The 20,249-nt window shown below is 38.6% G+C and overlaps 1 protein-coding gene across 1 annotated transcript in view; it reads left to right on the top strand.

Moving 5' to 3' along the window:
* Positions 1 to 20,249, top strand: part of ccser2a (coiled-coil serine-rich protein 2a) — a gene marked incomplete in the record, with an annotated part of 48,497 nt that overhangs the window by 16,753 nt on the left and 11,495 nt on the right. The window contains 5 exon segments of the mRNA XM_065959378.1: positions 11,235 to 11,328; positions 14,352 to 14,460; positions 14,601 to 14,781; positions 17,187 to 17,252; positions 17,382 to 17,504. Coding sequence (XP_065815450.1) covers positions 11,235 to 11,328; positions 14,352 to 14,460; positions 14,601 to 14,781; positions 17,187 to 17,252; positions 17,382 to 17,504 — 573 coding nt within the window.

Below are 20,249 nucleotides of genomic sequence, written 5' to 3'. Positions count from 1 at the left end.
TACTCTGTCTGTGTTCATTGCTGCCCGTACAAGTGCAGCACACGTGCCTAAGCCATGTGTACCTGATTAAGAGTCATTCAACTTGTCTTAAAGTGAGTGTGTGTGTGTGTGTGTGTGTGTGTGTGTGTGTTGTGCGTGTGACTGTCATCATACGGTGTAGCTTTTCTGACATTCTATAAAACAGACTAGAAACAATGGCACAAACCATAGCTTCTGTATTTAGCCCTCTCTTGGTCCACATAAATCTTTGTTCTCTTCTGTATTGTTTGTATAAGGATTAAAAGTCAGATTAGGAGGATGTTAAGACGAAACCCATCGCTATTCTATTCTATCAGGACAAAACAGCCACAGGGCTCCCAGTTTGTGTTTAAAGACAGGATGAGTATCCCTTGTAAGTGTAACCAGAGGCTGTTTAGAAGCAATGGCAACCATTATTACAGCCTATGACAAATGTAGGACAAACCACGAGAAATCCTGGGAGAGAGGAATGAGTGAATGCATTTTTATGGGATTGTGTGCAAGCTTTCCATGAAACGCATGAAAAAAAAATCTTCCCATTACACCTTCTAGCAGCTCTTTCTAATTATATGCACAGTGGGAAGTAAAATCTCTGAGTTTTGAGTGTCTTGTCAGAGAAGAAAGAAATTGAGATAAACCTTGCTGTATAGAGAGAGAATGGTGTTATGACATGTGCGAATTGATTGGAAACTTGAGAGGAAAAAAGTAGCATGGAGGAAAAGGGTATGACAAGAAAAGGGAAAGAGAGAGACTTAGTGACTGATTGCTGATGTGTGAAGATCGGCTCTATGGGAAACCTGCCTTTGAGATATTTGACTGTGCTATTTGATTAGAGGAAATGAGCACACTTACTGTAATTGGATGCACTGAGCTCCCTCTAACCCACCCCTACTTCTGCTTTCTCCTTTCCGTCCGCGTGCATCTCGCTTAATCATTCTACCCCATTCTTACTGAGTAAATCGCTCCTCATAATCACTGAAGAAAACCACAAATATAATCCTGTCACGACGTAGCGTCAATGTCTTAAATGATAAGTCAATCTTTTGGATTTATCTTACATGATCTGTTTGGTCTGTACAGACAAAGATGAGGCATCTGACAATGTGTATCACAGTTGCAATTAAAGCTTCTGTTCAGGTTAAAGCATAAAAAAGCCTTTTACAGACGCCATAGAAAAAGGAAATCAGGGTAGTAAGTCCTGATCCGATTCTTTTATAAAATGTATGGTGTGCTTTTGCAGCTCTAAGCAAAAATACAGAATGCTAATTACGTTCATAGTATTTATATATCACCATCCATGTCTTTGATTGTTACTTGTTGGTATTGATGTATGGTTGATAGGTCAGCTCCTTGCATTTTTATATTACCATACTGCAGTGACATGCTCAGTCCACTTGGAGGCACTGTGCATCTTTAAGACATCACAATGTGGAGGTGCTCGCGAATGTTCTTCTGGCTTGTGTGTCCCAGTGTTTTTCTGGCTATATATGGCACTATCTACGTTCTTATGCGTCTGTGCAAAATCAAGAAGTGGGCTACCTGAGCTGATAATAACATTCCCATGATGCACCGTGCAGTACAGTACCAGCTTTACAAAATTGGCAGTGTGAAATGGAGGGCCTCTTCTCAAAGTGGCTGTTAATGTTCTCCTGGCCTCAGTGCAATTTTTAATGCAGTGCATCAAGACACAACTTAAATGGTTTAAGTATTTTACAGAACTGAAGATGACTTCTTTTGTTTTGTCTGGCACTCACAAGCAATCAAAAATACATAAAATAAGGGGAAGAACTTAAGATGGAATAGTGAAACACCTGAGCAGTGTGTTACTATTTAACACAATACACCTGCAAGACAAATAAGCTCTGTGAAGCTTGTGATGTTTTATTTGTGTGTAAAAAGGGATAGCATTTGCAGTTTGGGTCTAATTTTTCTTGCAGTATTTGTGGGCTTCTGTGTTGACTTTCAGCTCACATTTTATCTTTGCTCTCTACTGTATATACGTCTATATACAATTTGTAACCAAATATTAGGGCCACATATATAAAACATACAACCAACTATTTCTAAAAGATTATATATTACAATTAACTCACAACACCAGCATGTCATATTATTTATCATGCACTGAGAAGGAATTAGGAAACGTAACATAAAATAAAACGAGTCTAGTATTTTTAAATTGTTTGGTAGGTTTATTGGTTGGACCCATTTCCTTTAGAACTGGTCTGTTGTTTTTATGATCCATGCTGTTTCTCTTATTAGAAGAAATGTATTTCCCTCAAATTACAGCCTCATATCCTCACAGCATGAAACCTTTCAAGCCTGAATGTTTACCTGTGTCGTCTTATTATTTCGTCTTCTTTATTCCTCCTTCTACAAACAAAATCCTGTTGGTTCTTTAATCCTTTGGTTTTTCTCCGGTTGCTTCCTCAAAGCTGCAGAGGTACCTCTGCCTCTTATCCCTTATTTGTTTACTTTGCTTCTTATTTAGGGCTTTTGTGAAGCCAGGTGAAGCCAGGTCAATTCATTAGTGTTTAAATGAGTGAGGTGCTTAAGCCTTTTGTTTGCAGAGTGCCATCCATTTATGGAACATGCTGCCAGTGAACCGGAGATGTTGCTGCTTTAATGAGGCCTGTAGCTCAGCTGCTTTTGTTGGTCTTGGTTTTAAATAGACAGCAGCAGTCCTTTAAGGTAAACAGTGTTTTTATGTCCATCTTTTGATGTCTACAGAACTTTCAATAGAGAACAAGATAGGCAATACCAGCTAATGCTTGTAAAGACTGAAGTCTGAATCATTCCCAAATTTATCTTCTGTCTATAATAACCGTCCATGACTACCTTTGATTCCTGAATAAGGTTGAGCCTTTTTATTTAAATCCCAGAACATAACTGTGTTGTCTTTCATAGCTGAATGGTGACTCAACAGGCCCTCACATGTTTTAAATCTTCCACTGACTGCCCCTCAAATGAAACACAATGAAGTATTAAGAGATTGTAAAGATGAAAACAACACAACTTTAACTGAAAAGAGTGGAGAGATGAACGCTGATCAGTTGTTTGGATATTTTTTTCTTGCTTATTATTTTTACCCACAGTTCTGCTGCTACAGTGGTGTACTGCAAAAAAAGATAACATAACTTAAGTTTAATTTTAGACTGGGTTAAAAGAAATATAGGCTGTGCATTTTAAGCTAATCTAACTCAATGATTCAAATGAACTGTAATCAAATAGGAGAGAGCGTTGACGTTTTTACTTTTTCATAGGAAGACGTTTTACGTTGGACCAGTAAGCTTCACCACAGCATGCAGTGAACTACTGGGACAAGTGACAATCTAAGTATTTAGACTGTGTCAGTGAGCAAAAACACTAAATAATGTACATGTATCCTTGAGTGTCCTTACCCTGGGTAAAATGTTATTTTCACTTCTAATGCAAACACTAGTATAAAATTCTGACTTTTCATATTTATCTGGACATTACAGATAACATTTGGACATCTCATGAAAACTTTGTTTTCATGAAACACTTTTTTATTTATTTATGGATCTCTCTTTCATTCAACTTTGAAATTCTCATCCATTACTTACGACATTAAACAGTGCGGATGCAATTCAGTGTCCCGGATTTGATTAAAAATGTGTCTTCTCTCCCTGATGATCTGCAGAGTTTTCTACAGTTATCAAGCAAAAATCTTAATGCCTCTCACTCTCAAAAGACAAAACATTCTCACATTTAATAAATAACACAATAACAATAACATGAACAACTTTATTTAAATTGCAGCTTAAAAAACACAGGTTTACAAAGTGCTTTGACATTCAAGCAAAAGCAACATTTGTACAAAACATGAGTACCCAAACACAGAAAATCCAAAACGACACCAAAAAAAACAAATACAACACAAGAACCCATACGTCAAAAAACACAACCGACATATGTAAGCCAAACATCACAAGGACATAATCAAGCCGTAAAAAGGAGATAAATGCAATAATAAAGAGGTAGAAAAAGCAACAAAATAACTAAAAGCTGCTTCTGTAAAAGAAGTAAAAGCAACAAAAGGACATTGAGGATTTTAGGGAATTAAGAATCTGGTAAAGTGAGAAAAGATAGAATTTAAAATATAATGCGGCAATAAAAAGACATGACATACAAGCAAGTGTATAAAAGTGGGGTTTAAGAATAGATTGAAAAGCGGTGACTGACTCTGCAAGCCTTATCGCCCTTTAGGGAGGTCGTTCCAAAGTCGCAGGGCTCTGATGGAAAAAAACACGGTCACCTTTAGTTTTAAGCCTGGACCTTGGAACGACCTGGATGAGGATATTTTAGACAAAACAGGCATACCTTCTTAAATTCAATAAATGATAATAATAAACAAACTCTCTTCAAACTAGTCTCTTCTTATACAACAGTGATATCGGTAGACAGCCCGGTGACCTTAGTTGTTTTCTTGTCTGGCGTCGGAGACTCAGACTGTTTTTTATCCCTAAGGATTTCATGTGAAAAGTTAGGTTTCTTTTATGTCGCTGCATTATCAGCCTGTATTGCTGTTTACCATATATATATATATATATATATGGTATGGCAAGAGGTTGTTGTTTTTTTCATCTTGAGCATAAGCTTTAAAAACACACTGCTGATCTGAGGTTCTCTTGCTGTGTTTTATTTCCTTCTGTGTGCCTTCTGCAAACTGTCTCTGTATCCCTCTTTGCATGTTTGCCTCTGCGTCACAGAACTCAACAGTAATAAACTCTTCTTAGAAATTCCACAAACATCCATTTTTTCAAGTGGAACTTGAAGTAGGCAGTAATCAAACTTGAATTGTAGCAATAATGAAATAATAATTGAAACAGCAGTCATATGTGTCATGGAGTCACTCTGTTAAGTCGAGTGTGAACAAAAACAAAAGTAAAGAATCATGACCCTTTACTCTAAATTCTTCAGCAACAGGGACTTTCACAGCACTCAGCTGAAGAGACAAGTTATTATTGTTTAAGAGAGGTTATGTTAATAAAAGAGACTGGCTTGTTTCTTTAATTTCCCCAAGCTTTATAGGTCTACTCAACATTTATTTTTTGAGTTTCTCAATACCAGCTGACTGGCCTTTCACAGTGCAGAGTGTCCCATTCCTGTGAAGGCTTTGACTGTGAGACATCTGCAAACCTTTGGATTGATTAGCTGTAACATGAAGAGAAGAATAGAATTCTATAGACAGTGATTCATGATACTGTGCTTTTACAAAAAAACAGATGTCTATACTAATACACACCTTCCCTGTAGCTTTTCTTCTCTCTACTCCTGACATTATGCCTATTCAAGGCAAAGATGTAAATCAAAACAAAAGAAATCATTGTTTTTTTAATGAAGATTTTCTGGTAATCTGCCCCTAATTTCGTGTAACTCTTTGGATGTTTGGGCTCTCACAACTCATACCATTCTCAAACAATCAGTGCTCACAGCACACGCCTAATTATCCCCCTGAAAGCCAATAAAACCAACAAGGCTTTTGCAGTGGGTGTAGCTTAAGATTATCCTGCATTGCACACATCTTACAATGGTGAGACAGAGGCGGAAAAATTGACTTTTTGTTGAAAAACGGTCGCAGTTCAAGAGCTGCAAATGAGTCGAGTAAATGGATTGTAATGGCATTCAAGAATGATTGGAGGTAGAGGACATATCCTCCATCAAAACCAACGGCGAGTCCCAAGATATAGAGTAAAAAGAATTATACTGCTAAGCAGGGACAGCGCTAATGCCTCTCTAGTGATACAAACTCTATACGCTCACACAGACGTGCACACACTCACCCCTGGTGCTGTGCTACTATTCACACTTCATTTCTGTGTCAAAGTTAGAAAGAGGAAAAAAGTGTCTTTCTTCATGTGAAACCAAGGAGAAGAGGATAAACAAACACTTCTGAGGAGAAAATAAGCACACAGTGTAGACTTCTGCCTTACATTAATTGATTTGAAATTCTTATCCAACTAAAGTTTTTTGAAGTTGAACTAAAAACGTGCTACATACTTCGCCTTTTTGGGCAGATTTGAGTGTTGTGTTAACTGATTTACATTCAACCCAATTTCTACCAGAGATTTCACACAGTTTCTCTCAAAGAAAGCAGTGAGAAGGAATTAAGATCCTTCTGTAATAAGCCTCTATTTCATTGTACACGTCTGTTGTTGCCGACACTAGGATCACTGAAGGGCAAACTGTCAAAGTGAGAGAAGTTCAGCCTCAAAATGTTTGCAGTTACTCTGAAGTTATTAATCAGGATTTGATCTCGACATGTTGTTGAAAGATTAAGCTGATACGGTAGAAGCAGAGATTGTGCCGTTTAAAAGAGGCGCTTTGGAAGACCTTCACTCTGCTGTGTCTGTGTTTAGTGCTGCTCATGCCACAGGGTGTAGCACCTCTGGGTTTCTTAGATGGATCGAAAATGTTCATGTCATGTGTCAAATTCATGCACGGCTACAAGTCAGATAATTATTCTCACAGCGAGAACAAGACTAACAGCTACATTTTAGTTTGCTCTGAGCTACTGTTCAAATGCATTTAGATAACAGTTCAGAACATCTTCAGACTTCAAAGTCTCAGACCCTTGTGTACAACTTGTGCAATATTTGGATATTTATTATTCAACAAAATAGTAATTACACTATTTATGGTAGAATAACTTTCAAATAACTTTCTCATTCAACTATATAAATATGGAAATAGAAAAAGTTTGGTAGTAGATTAGCTTTTTTCTTCTTCATTTTAGAGATCAGAAGTTAGGGCCATGAAAATTTGTTGTTGGAGCACAGAATGATCCAACACCATAAATCTGTCTGCTATAAACCGTGTGTGTATGGTCCAAGAACTGAACATGTAGTTCCCACTCTGTAGGTACACAGACACACACACATCAACAAAATGTGCAGTGTGTTGTGTTTGTTACTAGTTTAACAATGTTGTAGCTCCTACAAGAAAAATGATCCCAAAAAAGATTACAAAAGATTCCAGTAGATTACAGCAAACGCGTTATTCACCAAGAGACTTATTTTTTCTGTTTGTGAAGTTGATGTCTCTGCTTGGGGGTTATAAATACTGTTTTTAAGATGATACAGTTTTTTATATTAAAGCCATCTGTACTCCGATTTTAAAAGCACTTTCCAAATAAAAAAAAGAGTTCAGGTTTCAGGCCCGACTACTGCTACTATTAATATTGGAATTGTAGCAATGTGTATAGCCTATAGGGAAAACCAAAGAGGATGTGATACATTATTTAAATTCATGGAAAAGCTTTTAAATGTATATTGATGATGTTAAAATGCACAGTTTAGGTCGTGTGTAGCTTTCTATCATAAATGTCAGTTTTTTCCCTTTATGTTTGATCCGATAAACCAATCCAATCCGTGATCAAAATCCATGATCGGATCAGAACTATTGAGATTTGTGATATGTAATCCCACCAATAAATAAACCACACACACTGAACTTTAAATGTCACATATTTTCCTCCTTTTCAATACATTAAAATAAGTCTCAGAGCTGCCTGAAACATGTCTGTGAAGTTTCTTTGTAAAAATCCACCCTGATCCTGGACTTGATCATGTCTATAAACCACTCTATTTCAGCCCTGCTCAGAACAGGCTTATTCTGTATCTATAGCTTTAAATGTAAATGAGCTGTGTCTGGCCACGCCCCTCTCTGGAAGGGTTAGGATGGCTCTGTCTTTCTTGCTCCATATTCTGTTGTTTATGGTGAGAATGCAGACTCTGAGGGCAGAACAAACACCTAGCTGGGAGTGTCACCCACCTTGGGGAGGGATTTCCTCCCGTTGTGATGACATGAAAGGAAAATCTCCCATCAGCCTGCTTGAGCACAGATTTTCTGAACAGTGGAGCAGGTAAAGGATGGAGAGGATGGACTTTTCTCATAATTGAGGGGTTTGAAGACAGACTAGGGACACATATTAATGTTAGAAAACATGGTAAAGTGCATTTTACACAATATGTGACCATTAATGTCAGTTCAGTAATTAACCTTGGCCAGTATACAATTGAGTCTTTCTCCTTACTTATATACAGTAGGTACTTTGGACTATATAAATAGTTATGGACTGTAGTGGACATATCCAATCCACAGCATACATTGTATGCACATAAACTGAGTCGTTTATTCTTATATTTTGAGAGATTATCCAGAATTAGGTGCTCCAAGCTGTTGCATCCTGCCAGTGGGAAATGTAATTTTCACAAAGGCTACACACTGTAACAAAGAGAATAAAAGAAAGGCAGGGACAGAGACAGTTAGCTGTGAATGTTTCTGGAATTGAGATAAAAAAGGATGAATCTTGAGTGAGTTGGAACTAATATTATTGAAATGAGGAAGCAGGGACAATAAAGTACTACAAGGGTAAAAGCTGGTGTTTGCTCAAGTAGTGCAGCGAACTGAGGGTTCAAGGATACTGAAGGATCCTTGGGCTACAGAAGAATAGTTAACTCATGATGTGTAGTGAGAAGTGCAAAGATGCAAGTTGCTTTGGATATTATGGGGGACAATGCAAGAAAACAATGGAATGCAACAGTCATGATATCATCAAGCAGGAGATTCTGGAATAAGTCACCACCAGCAAACGTTTGTGATGCATCACGTTGTCTACAACTGAAATGAAAGAGACTCTTAAAATAGCAGTAATTAAATAATCTCAGGCTGTGTCCAAAATCACTCACTCATTCCCTACTCCCTACTCACTATATAGTGAGTTTAATGCAGTGCACTCACTCAGAAAAATTAAAAAACATTTCAGACACTACTCGCTCACTCGCTGGCCTCAGACAGTGATGTCATCGTTGTCCCAAAACTGAAATGCGCAGCTTAACAACAGCAGAGGATCAATAATAACGGTAAATAACGGCATGAATTTCAGTGATAACTCATATTATACTGAGTATATCTTCACGAAACATTTACAAATAATAAATACATATACAAAATTGAATTTTACACATAATGAGACATATTTTCGGACCAAAACTAAATTATTTAAGCTCACAGACTCTGGTCTCTCGTCTGTCATCATCATTAGAACAAACTAACATCACTAACATTGACGATCTTTACTCTTTATTAAAACCTATCATAGATTTAAGTAAAAACGCTCCAAATATGAACTTTATTGAGTTTCTGTGTTCATGCTGGTCGCTCCTCTCGCGTGATTTCGGACACAGCCTCAGTGAATCATTCCCCTACATTTATTTACTGGCATTTTTTTTTATGTTAGCTAAAACATTTAAGACAACTGTGATACTAACACATGGGGTCCAAACAGGCTTCTACAGAGCTTCTTTTTGAGTCATACTTGTACCATAATTTGATCCACTTCAGCCACTCTCTACAACAGCCTTGCACCTGCTTATGTGCAGGAGCGTGACCCTATCAATGCTTCTTTTGAGTTTTTTCCAGTAACACACCTGTGTATGATTTTGTACTGAGCTGTGAGATTTACCGCACACCTCATAGTGCACATCAGTTCTCTGGCTAAACTAATATAGTGTAGACACTGATGGGAGACTTTCAGCTGCTGCCGTGCCGCTTTCTGTGTTATGTGTTTGGTTTACTGAAAAGAGCGTGCAAGTCTTTTAAACACAAATATAAAGGTGAGCCATCAGACAGCTGAAAGGTTCAAGACTTAAAATGTCTGGTGCCAATGAAGGGGTGCAGAATGAAAGAATCACACATTTTAATGCCAATTTATTTATTCTTTTATAAATGTACCAGAGCTGCATAGGCATGGAGCAGACTGTTCTTGAATATAAAAGAGAGCCTTCCTCTCAGTGAGAATACGCAGAAATATTCTGAAAAACAGCTCATCAAATACTAGTCTGACCTTATGTCTTAATATCTTGAGAATCAGAAGATGGGTGTTGTAAGGTTGGAGAGCAGAGAGAAGAGACCAACAGGAATAAGAGACAAGAATAAGCCAGAATCCAACCGATGAGACAGGTTGATGTGAACACACAACTAAGACTCCATCCATGTCTTGGTGTAATTAAGAAGTAGCCATATATATATCTATATATATTTGTTTATACTATTTCCTTCATTATTCCTTCTTAATACAGCGAGAAATTCTGAGTAGCAGTCAGTGATTGTGCAACATGTGAGCATTTCTATAATGAGGTTTTTATGCTTGTGTCTTCCAGTCAAAGCCCTGTCAGTCTGGTTTCATGAAGCACTAAATTGCCTTGAAAACTAAAAGCTTTGAACTATTGATTCATTCCTTTGCTTTTGGGTTTACTTTGAAGTATTTGGTAGAAAGCGACGTAGCAGACAGACTAACTGCATATTGTGCGGCTATTATGAGAATTGTTTTGGAAGGTTTTTTAACGTATCATTTATAATAAAGGGATGGTTTTCTATAAACAATTTTTAATCTTTGTGTTATCGGATGGAGAAATCTGCTGCTTGGGTTTTTGGAGTGAGGGAGTCATTAAATAGATATTGCTGTATTAATTGATTGTTGTAAATGACAAAACAATCAATAAAGAAAAAAACAACGAATACATTTAAGGTCAAGGTGCAACTAGTTTGATCAAAAATGTAATTAATAAAAATAAAAACAATCTTTAAAGTCAATAAGTGGATAGAGAATGACTTAGTCTAATGGTGAATGATGTTAATGGTGTGTTTATATTAAACTACATTTGTATACATTGTTCCTGATGTTATGTTCTTTTTCCACACATATTAATATCTTATATCTCTAACGGCTGTGTTGGAAAATATTTTTATACAACCAGAACAGAAGACGGATCTTGAAATGTGCCAAAACAAAGATTGTGTACAGGGATATGTGAACATTCATTTGCAGTTAATTGGAGGAATGGGATTTATTTTTCGTGTATTCTCCAATTCCAAAACAATGTGACAAAATAAGCTTTCAAGGCTTTATTATGCAGGGAAAGACAGTACTGTGTATATTTGAGCTTTTGTGCATGGTGTGCTCATTTTGTTTGTTCCTGAATCTTTTCCCAGTTTTATGTATCTGGCCCCTGAGGTCTGGATATTTCACTCCCAGCAGTGGGTCTAGCAGAGAAAAACGCTTTCTCCCTGAGGCAATATGATAAAATGACTTTAATGCTCTCATAATGTTTCTATAATGTGCCTGTTATGTTATCTAATGCCTAACAATGAAGTCAGCTTTACCTGTGATTCTGTTGTGGGGTTCTCAGGATATCCTGAACAACCTGGACCCCCAGGGAAACGGAGAATTGGACGACGATGACCTCATGCTGGATGTGGACCTCCCTGAAGATGGACTGCACGGTCAGCACACAAATTCACACGCACACACACACACACACACACACACTGACACACTACTTCTAAAAGAACTGTAGTTTTCCTCCGCAGGATTCAAATTTGTAAGGTTATTCTATGGCCATGACAAATGCTTCAGTTTCATTAGCTGGAGGCCGTCCATTATTTTCTTATAAGCGGACACCTAGGGCAAAACAGTTCTGATCTTAATTGTAAATTAATGTGTTACCAAGGTTTGAGCATACTATTTCCAGCAATATCCATTTATGGCATATAAGGGTTTGAATAATTTTAATCATGCCTTGCCTTTGGGTGTTGGAGAGTCATTGGGCACACACACACACACACACACTCACACACACACACACACACACACACACACACACACACACACACACACACATACATATACACACAAACACAAGTGTATGGTACCAGCACAAGTTGCACAGTTAAGGTTTTGTATTCTTGACAGCAGCAGTGTGGTGTTAGCATGATTAGTTGAATAGCTTCTCTATCCAGCATCAAACCACACACTCTCATCTTGAGAACACATCTGTTGAAGAGCGTTTTCTCAGTCCTCTACTCTCTCTTTGTAAAATGCAATCAATTACCAATCAGTGACATGGTTTCTTTGTTGGATTCAGAGTTAATCAGGTCACATTATTTCCATATAATAATGGTGCTGACAAGGTTATTATGGATGCATCAGCTGGTGTGTGTCACATGAATGAGAGAAGGAGAGACGAATAAAGGGGGAGGAATGTTGACCTCACCTGTCATGATTTCAAATGAATTCGAGGAAGTGATTTTTTCTCTTGTCAGTCATGATGGCAGTTCTATCAAAGAAGCATTCATGGCTAATGTGTATGAGGTAATGTGGGATGAGTCTAACCCTGACAGATTTGTTATGTAGAAACAGACACTGAATAATTCATTATGTACAGGACTCATTTGCTCTGTGTGAACATGTACACACACAGTTGCCACTTTCTTCGATACACTTTGAAATGCAGTCTGATGCAACATCCCTGCACGAAAACTCCTGAATGTATGGAGGTCATAACATTCATTTGTCATTGAAAGGGTTTCAGAGAGGTGTTGATTTTTCTTTATGGTCATTTTGGAAACTGTGTTTTGTGGAACCATTGGATAATGATCCGTTTCACACTGAGATCTTTCTTTTATTCAATCCACCCTGATTGATATAAACTACGACTGCCAAAAAGACCATAAAGTTGAATCAACACCCAGAAGTTGAATTTTACAACCTTCTTATAAGCAGAATTTGCCTGGGGCCTGTTGATTAGAATGCATTAGTTTAAGCTAGGTGTAGCTAATAAACTTTCAACTGGGTATACATTACTGAGGCAGGTTTACCCCTCTGATGTAATTCTTCAGTGTGTAAACATTGTTCTACTTGTTTCTGAGAGTGAGAGAGAAAGAGAGGGGCAAGAGAGAGAGAAAGAGAGGGGCAAGAGAGAGAGAGAGAGAGACATGGGAATGTTCAGACCATAGGAATGTGAATTGGAGTCTCGTCCCCTCCTACTCCTTTTTGGGAAGCAGTATTTTTAGTGCTCTATGTCATGGTTAGTGTAAGTGGGGCAGGGTGAAAGCAAGACACACCAAAGTGTCCAGTTTGACCCAGCCCACAGGGCAGGCCCTGAGACATCGGATACGGAAGGGTGTTTCCTTCCCAAAGACACCCTGACACTGCCACACAACAGGAAGAGAGGAAGAGGAGAAGAAGAGTAAAAAAAAAAGAAAAGAAGGGTAGAAGGGGCCTCATGTCATACTTTCATCCAGTTGTCAGGTCCCGTGACGGGAAAGAGGCCACAGTCTTTCTCCCATGCCTGCCTCAGCTGGTGACTCTTAAGCTTGGAAACTAAACAGCCACATCAGCTGCTCTCCCTCCACCACAGTCATCTCTCCCCAGTTCCAGTTCCTAGGGAGTATCCACAAAAACAAAGCTGTCAACAAAGACAGACCCAGCCAGGGACCCAGGCAGGGTGGGAGCTGGGAACTCTCTCTGGCCCTTTAACTGCTCACCAGCTGACTGGACAAGGAATTGTTTCTCTCCGCTCTCCGTCTGAGCTTATTATGGATGTATTTTTTCCAAGTTGGAATATATTTTTGCTATATTTCTTTTTGGAGGACTTCTCTTGAGGTGAAAGGAGTTAAACCTGGAAGCACTCAGGTTTCTTGGAATGTGACAGTTCAACTCCTGTGCTATGTGGTGACACTAAGGGTAAAGTATTTGAACCACTTTTGCTCTATGGCCTGGTCTGGGGTCCTCCAATCTTTCCAGTAATTCTTGATCCCTTTTTTATTTTCTCTCATTCCCTCCTTTCTCTCATTCCAAAGACCATCTGGCATGTAAAAGTCAAGGGTCTTTTTGATTTCCGGAGGGTCGCGCTCTGTTAGTTGTCAATTCTGTTGCAGTCCTGGTTCATTTCACAGCTATATGCAATTGAGTGTAGCAAACAAATATTGTGTCCTTTTACCTCCTTGAAAATGAAATGGCACGTCACTGTGTGTGTGGCAGCCCGTGTTTGCATGGAAAAGGTGCAGGAGTTAAGAGAAATAGGGAAGGAGATGTATCAGATTTTGATTTATATGCAGATGTTCTGGGTATATTTGGTATATACACATCAGTATTCATTACCAGAAGATATGAAAAATTGATTCTTAGTTTTTTTCTTTTCTTTTTTTCTGTGTGTGACCCTTTGAGTGTTGGCAGACGGAAGGTTGGGAAAAGTAGAGGAAAATAAAATTGTAACCTTTGGAAAATACTGTTCATCTTCAACCAAAAACATGTGCTAGTTTCGCTTCAAGAAATAACAGCAGAAACAGAATTGGGGTTTTATTCTCAACACTGCATCTATAGTAAATCACAAAGGCTGTCTTTAAAATTTCAGGTCAGATAGCACCGTATATATGCTGTTTTATTTAGTAATCTCATCCTCTCTATTTCTGACATTCTCTTTAGTTTCTTCAGTTTGGCTCACTATATAACTCTCTCTCTGTAGACTCTGACAGGATGTCCCATATTGAGCGCTCAGAGAGGGCGGGTCGGCAGGGACAGCGGCGTAAACCCCACCGCTGGAGTGGACCAGAACACATCCATAATGAAAGCAGGTAAGTTAGGCCTCTAAAGATGAAAAAGTTTGCCTTAAAGGAGTTAAAGGAAGTTCAAGTAAGTTAAAACTCAATAAAGTTGACAACTTTCTGTTTTTCTCTCTGTTGACCCTCAGTGACTGTTTCTCTCCCTGTCTCAGATCCAATGTCTTCCAGCACTATGATGGTCTCAGGTCTTCAAGGATTTCTTCACAGTCAGTTCCTTCTGAAGGAAGGCAGCATAGCTACATGTCAGCGCTAGATGAAATCACACTCAAACATATGAGTCAGGACTGTAGCTCCCTAAAGAGCCAGCTGCTCAGGCTCAAAACGCTGCTGCAGGTAAGGCCCATATTTGCAAAAAGACATGAATCAACAAAAACGTGCATGCTTGCACCAAAACTTTCACACACTGACATAAATCCATGCATACACAGTAGCTCAGGACAACATTACACAGAAAACACGTGTTAGGTGTGCACATAAATAAACACCCAAGCAAACACATGCATGTTCATATTTCACTGACCCTAATATTTTAGGGTCAGTGTTTTTTTAAGAGTCATCATTCTAATAATTTAGCATCACCCTTTGAAAATGTCCAACACAAAAAATCTGCTGCCCATGCTACCGTCAATGCTTTTTTTTTTGTCTTATAACGAGGCCACATCTGACATAAATGCCTCAGAATCCACTAAGACCCTAAATGTGTTGGTTGAACTACATTTTTGTTGGCCCAAATGCCAACCGACCTAAAAGCCCTGTAGGAAAGTCAGAATGCATCCTGACACTGCCTTGTATTAGTATTGCTGGAGGGATGGTTACAAAAATACACTTTATAACTGTCCTCAGGTGTTAAGTAAGCACAAACTGTAAATGTTTTACTTATAGATTTAAATTCATTGGTAAATTGAATCATGTCATAGCATAGTTCTTTTCTATTTCGCATGGTTCGTTTGTTATTTGCATGGGGCGGCTGTGGGATTGATTGGTAGAGTCAATCGGCTCTTAACCAGGAGGTCGGGGGTTTGATCCCAAGCTCCAGCAGCCACATGTCTGAAGACACTTAACCCCTAGCTGCTCCTGCTGCTTTGTTGGAGGCGTATGGATGTGCATGAATAGGATTAGTTACTTCTGATGGTCACTTTACAGAGCAGCCTCTGCCGTCAGTGTGTGAATGGGTGTGAATGGGTAGGTGTGACATGCGGTGTAAAAGTGCTTTGAGTGTTCTGAAGACTAGAAAAGCTCATTGCAAGCTCATGTCGATTTACCATTTTCCATAAATTCAGTCTGAACAAAGAAACAGATGTTGTGTAAGTTTTATAAGTTCTGTAGCCATTATCTTGTCGTACCATTATCACATTTGTATTTTTCAAGTTTCTCTTCTCCTTCACATTATATGATTTGTGTTGAGCATCCGTGCTTGCATGTTGGCCTGAAGATATTATGTGTTTGTGCTCCTGTGAAACTGATCACTTAGAAGATCTTTTCTGTCAGTCTGGTAGTCAGAGAATTAAATGGAAAACGAGAGAGAGAGAGAGAGAGAGAGAATGGAGAAATAAAACGTGTCAGCTACATTATAGAAATGTGCCATTGTATAAGCAAGAAACACAAAACCCACACTTATTCAAACACACAACCCAATCAAGGAAATTGCTGAAATGCACTGAGCGAAAGCCCTTCACACTGCATGCTCTGTAATTTAAAATTATCTTGAATGCCTTGACTCACTTTACCCTCTATAGCATAAAAAGGGATATTTGCATCTCCTTTAGATATGTTCATAGAGCTTAGTGTAATTACCCAAACACTTTGGCTGCATAGCCTTAAGGGGAAAAATATTTCTGTTGGCCCATTTGTTACTTTGTTCTCTGTTGTATTTTTCTTTTTTAGTTTTATGTTGAGCTCAAGGCAGTGTCTGTAAAACGAGCCTCCAGCCTTGCCGAGTCCTGATCAATCTTTGCTTTATAGTGCTAACACTCAGACAGCCAACGCAACTCTTTTTAAAAATGCTGGTTCGAACTGAATTCATCTACCTGACCTGAATGGAAAGTGGGTGCTCGAAAGATTTTCAATACAATTTAAAATTCAGGTAGTTGAGAACAACATTGATAACATCACAATTACCATCATTAAAAAAAGACTGGTTTTAAAAGTTTTAAGACTGAAAAACTGTCATCCCCTCCAGTCTGCTCATCAGTCATTAGAAATAAATCCACATATATGTTGATTACATTACTTTTATATGTTGGTTTTTCAGTTACATTTTATTTTATTCATTATACCAATTTTAAGTTTTAGTTGTTGGATCTAATTAAAAGCGATTGGGATTATTTTTTTGCTTCATTTGTTTTATTACAGATTGAATAGAGAATTGGTTACTGAATAGTCTGCATGCACACAATAAAATCTGGACTTGGTTTGAAAAAAGAAAACCCACCAGTCCTGCACTTATTTACAAATGATCTAAAAGAATGTACTTGAGGCGATATATATGTATTTAATACTTAAGAACAAACTCTGCGACTCTGCTTAGGGTGTTTAATACTGCAGGCCAACAGTTCATGGTAAGCTGTGTGAATGTGCTAAAGAGCAATCCTATTCCATCGCAGTTAAATTTTCCTTTTCAGCCTTGCTGCCCTTAGGCAATTGTCATTGATCCAGCTCACTATATTCTCTGTGTCTGTGTGTATGCCTGCTCCTATGTGTGTGTGTGTGTTTGTGTGTGTTTGTTTGTTTGCATCTAGCTTGAGGATACAGACTCTTCAGCTGAAGTTCCTGAGGACATTGAAGACAATACCACAGCAATACAAGTAAGAAACTTTACCTTTACCTAGGATTACAGTGATGATTGATTGGTTGTGCTGGTACCATACTCAAGTGTGTGTGTGCGTGTGTGAAAGTCCACTACACCTAACGGTTTCCTATGTGTGTTTTCTCAGTTGGGGGAGCTGATTAAGGAAGTACAGGGGCTCAGAGAGGAGCTGAGGAGTCGAGACAAGACCATCGCTCAGCTCACACTACAGTGCCAACAACTACAACAACAACATCAGCAGGAACAAATGGTCAGTATTTCAGAACAGGACTCATACTAGAAAAAGTTTGAAAAAAGATCACTAGGAAATGTATACACAGTGTAAACATGCAATCCTTGTGATTTGGACATTGCTAGAAATTAGGACACTTCTACATGTACTGGATCAAAACCTAAGAGGCAAAGTCATTCCAACAGTCAAAACATTTGCCCACCTCATTGAAGCACTCAGACATTTTCACTGTTCGTAAATTAGTTAGATATCTTGCTTTGATTCTGACTGAAAATTATTCCACTAAATTATTGTATTAGGTTTTTTTGCTGCTGGTTTTTGCTGTTTGATGTTTGAAAGGTTATTAGTAAATAAAGGGTTTAGTGAATAACGAGTCATTAGTGAAATTAGACAGAGAGAAGGTCAGGGCTGAGGAGATTGGTGGCATGTACGAATCATAATTTTTACCTCAGAGACAACCAAATGAAACCCATCTATTAAAACATTTCTGATAAGAAGTATTTAAAACATAGAAATCTTAGGAAGACAAATGAGGCAGCTATGCAATAAGTGTGATATATATGATCTAGAGAAAGAACGGCAAGGAAATCAGAACATGGGAAAACATGATTCCATTTTTCGACAAAGTAAGTATAAACATGCTGTAAATATAGCATGTCGTCGATCAGATGATCATCAATGAGCTCCTGAGTAGTATAGATAGCTGCATCACCTTTATGATGAGAACATCAAGGTCAGAAATATTGTACACATTTTTAAAACACTCACCCTATTTGAAGTACTGTACCAATGAATGAGTCTCTAAAAAGTCAAATGTGATGGGGAGGCTCATAAATGAAAGAAAGGGAAAGATCAAGGCTTGCGTCCACTGTATCGATCTAGTCAAATATCAATCCAGGCTTTTTGCTAGATCAAGGCCAGTGTTCCTTGAGCGTGTGTTCCTCAAGGGCTGTGAAGACCCCGATTCTCATGTGTGCTCATTGCTTTCATGTAGCTTCCATGTGCTGCCAGCATGTAGCTTCAGTCATGGTAGTCCACCTCTATCAGACCCACAGGTACTGCCTTCCTATATCTTTTGTTTGTACAGATATCAGGATTTTTAGATCCAACAATAAACAGGATCAAGAAGAAAGAACAAAGTGAACAAGGAGCAATATTTTCTATTAATCAAATCAAAGAAAGTCAAAGGGGGAGTAAAGAATTAACACCTTGTGAAAGGCCAGTTATACACTGTTCAGCTTCCGCATTGTCAGTGAAGACACATTATAGCTCCCTAGTCCCTACATTTTAAGAGAGGGAGTTGAGTGTCTGCTCTGTATGCTGCTCAGCGGCTACGACTGCCTACCAATAACCTCCATTCTGTTCGCTTTTAGCTTGCTCCATCTCCACTCTAACATTCATTAGTGTCTCGACATAGCACCCTTGTTAGCCAAACAACCGTGTGCTTCACTGACATTTATTCAAATCCCCGCCATATTGAGAAATACCAAAATGTCAAAGGGAGGCCTGTCCGCCAGCCTCCCTGCTGCACAATGTCTCTCCAATTAGAATTAGCACCTACCCACGGCAGCTTCTTCAGTCCTGCAAAATATTGCTGCACTCTTGGCCTGAACAAGTGCAGGGAGTATAAAAACAGCTAGGACATGTTTTCAGATGTGTGGCCTGACACTAATGAGTGTAGAGGCGCACAGCGTGAAGACATTGTGGGATGTAGAAAGCAGATAAGAAGAAGAGTTTTACTCTGCTGACTCCGTGTTGAATCACTACGTGGGCACCCGTAGTTCTGTTGGAGGAATGCAGAGGATGGTTTGTGTTCCCATGGCCTCTAATGTCCCTGCAGCTCAGGACTGAATAACAATGAGGCCAACAACACACAAACACATTTAGTGTGTGCAAGAAAATAACAATTAAATAACGCTGCCTGTCATCTGTTTTATATGATATTTAGGGATTTTAGACAGTGCTGTTTTTACTTAAGAGTGATATAACAGTTGGTAAAGAGTCAGGTAAATCGATGGAGGGTAAGTGTTACAGAGAAACTGCTGAGAGACAGAAGGCAGGAACACTTGACTGAGTAGAACATAATGGAGTAATGAGCAAACAATACAAGAGCTGTGTGTGAAGGAGAGAAAGTCCAAGCTATAGACAGTGTGTGTGTGTGTGAGGACAGAAGGAGAGAGAATGAAGTAATGGAAGAGAAAAACAGTGGAGCCATCAAAGATAAGAAAACCGATTTCTCAGTCTTCCTTGACAGAATGCAGTTTTGGATACTGCTGCTTCCACCGCTGTCGAGGCAGACTGCTCGTGATTATGCACTCTGCTTGTTTGAGCTTTATTTTTTAAGTTTTTTCGCAAAGGCTGGCAAAAAAACCCCAATTTCTGTCAGATTCTGCCTTAGTCCTTCAAGCCAAGTACAAGTTGCTCTGTTATAACAAGGAATGTAGGAGATTTGGTACTGAATTTAGAAAAAAAAAGGCACACCATTTGCTGCTCTGACATTCTAGTTCAATATTAGATTGAGTTAATGGTTTGAGAAAGGCCAATAAATTGAATGTAGTATTCGGTCAAAGTTGTTTTAACAGATGAAAAAGGAGGCAGTATTAGTTGAACGTGCTTAAAGTAAATGTCACACAGTTTATTTTACTGCAGGATCTTTTAGTTCCCATATCCAGGTTATTAAGCTATTTATAACCTGGGCTGGATTTTTTCTGAATTGGCATTATCATGCCTGCCTGTACAAATTACAACCTGTATGTTATTCTT

The sequence above is a fragment of the Labrus bergylta genome, chromosome 10 (assembly GCF_963930695.1).
Source record: "Labrus bergylta chromosome 10, fLabBer1.1, whole genome shotgun sequence".
NCBI lineage: Eukaryota > Metazoa > Chordata > Actinopteri > Labriformes > Labridae > Labrus > Labrus bergylta.
The sequence above is the reverse complement of the archived record's forward strand: the minus strand, read 5'-3'. Positions and strand labels throughout refer to the sequence as shown.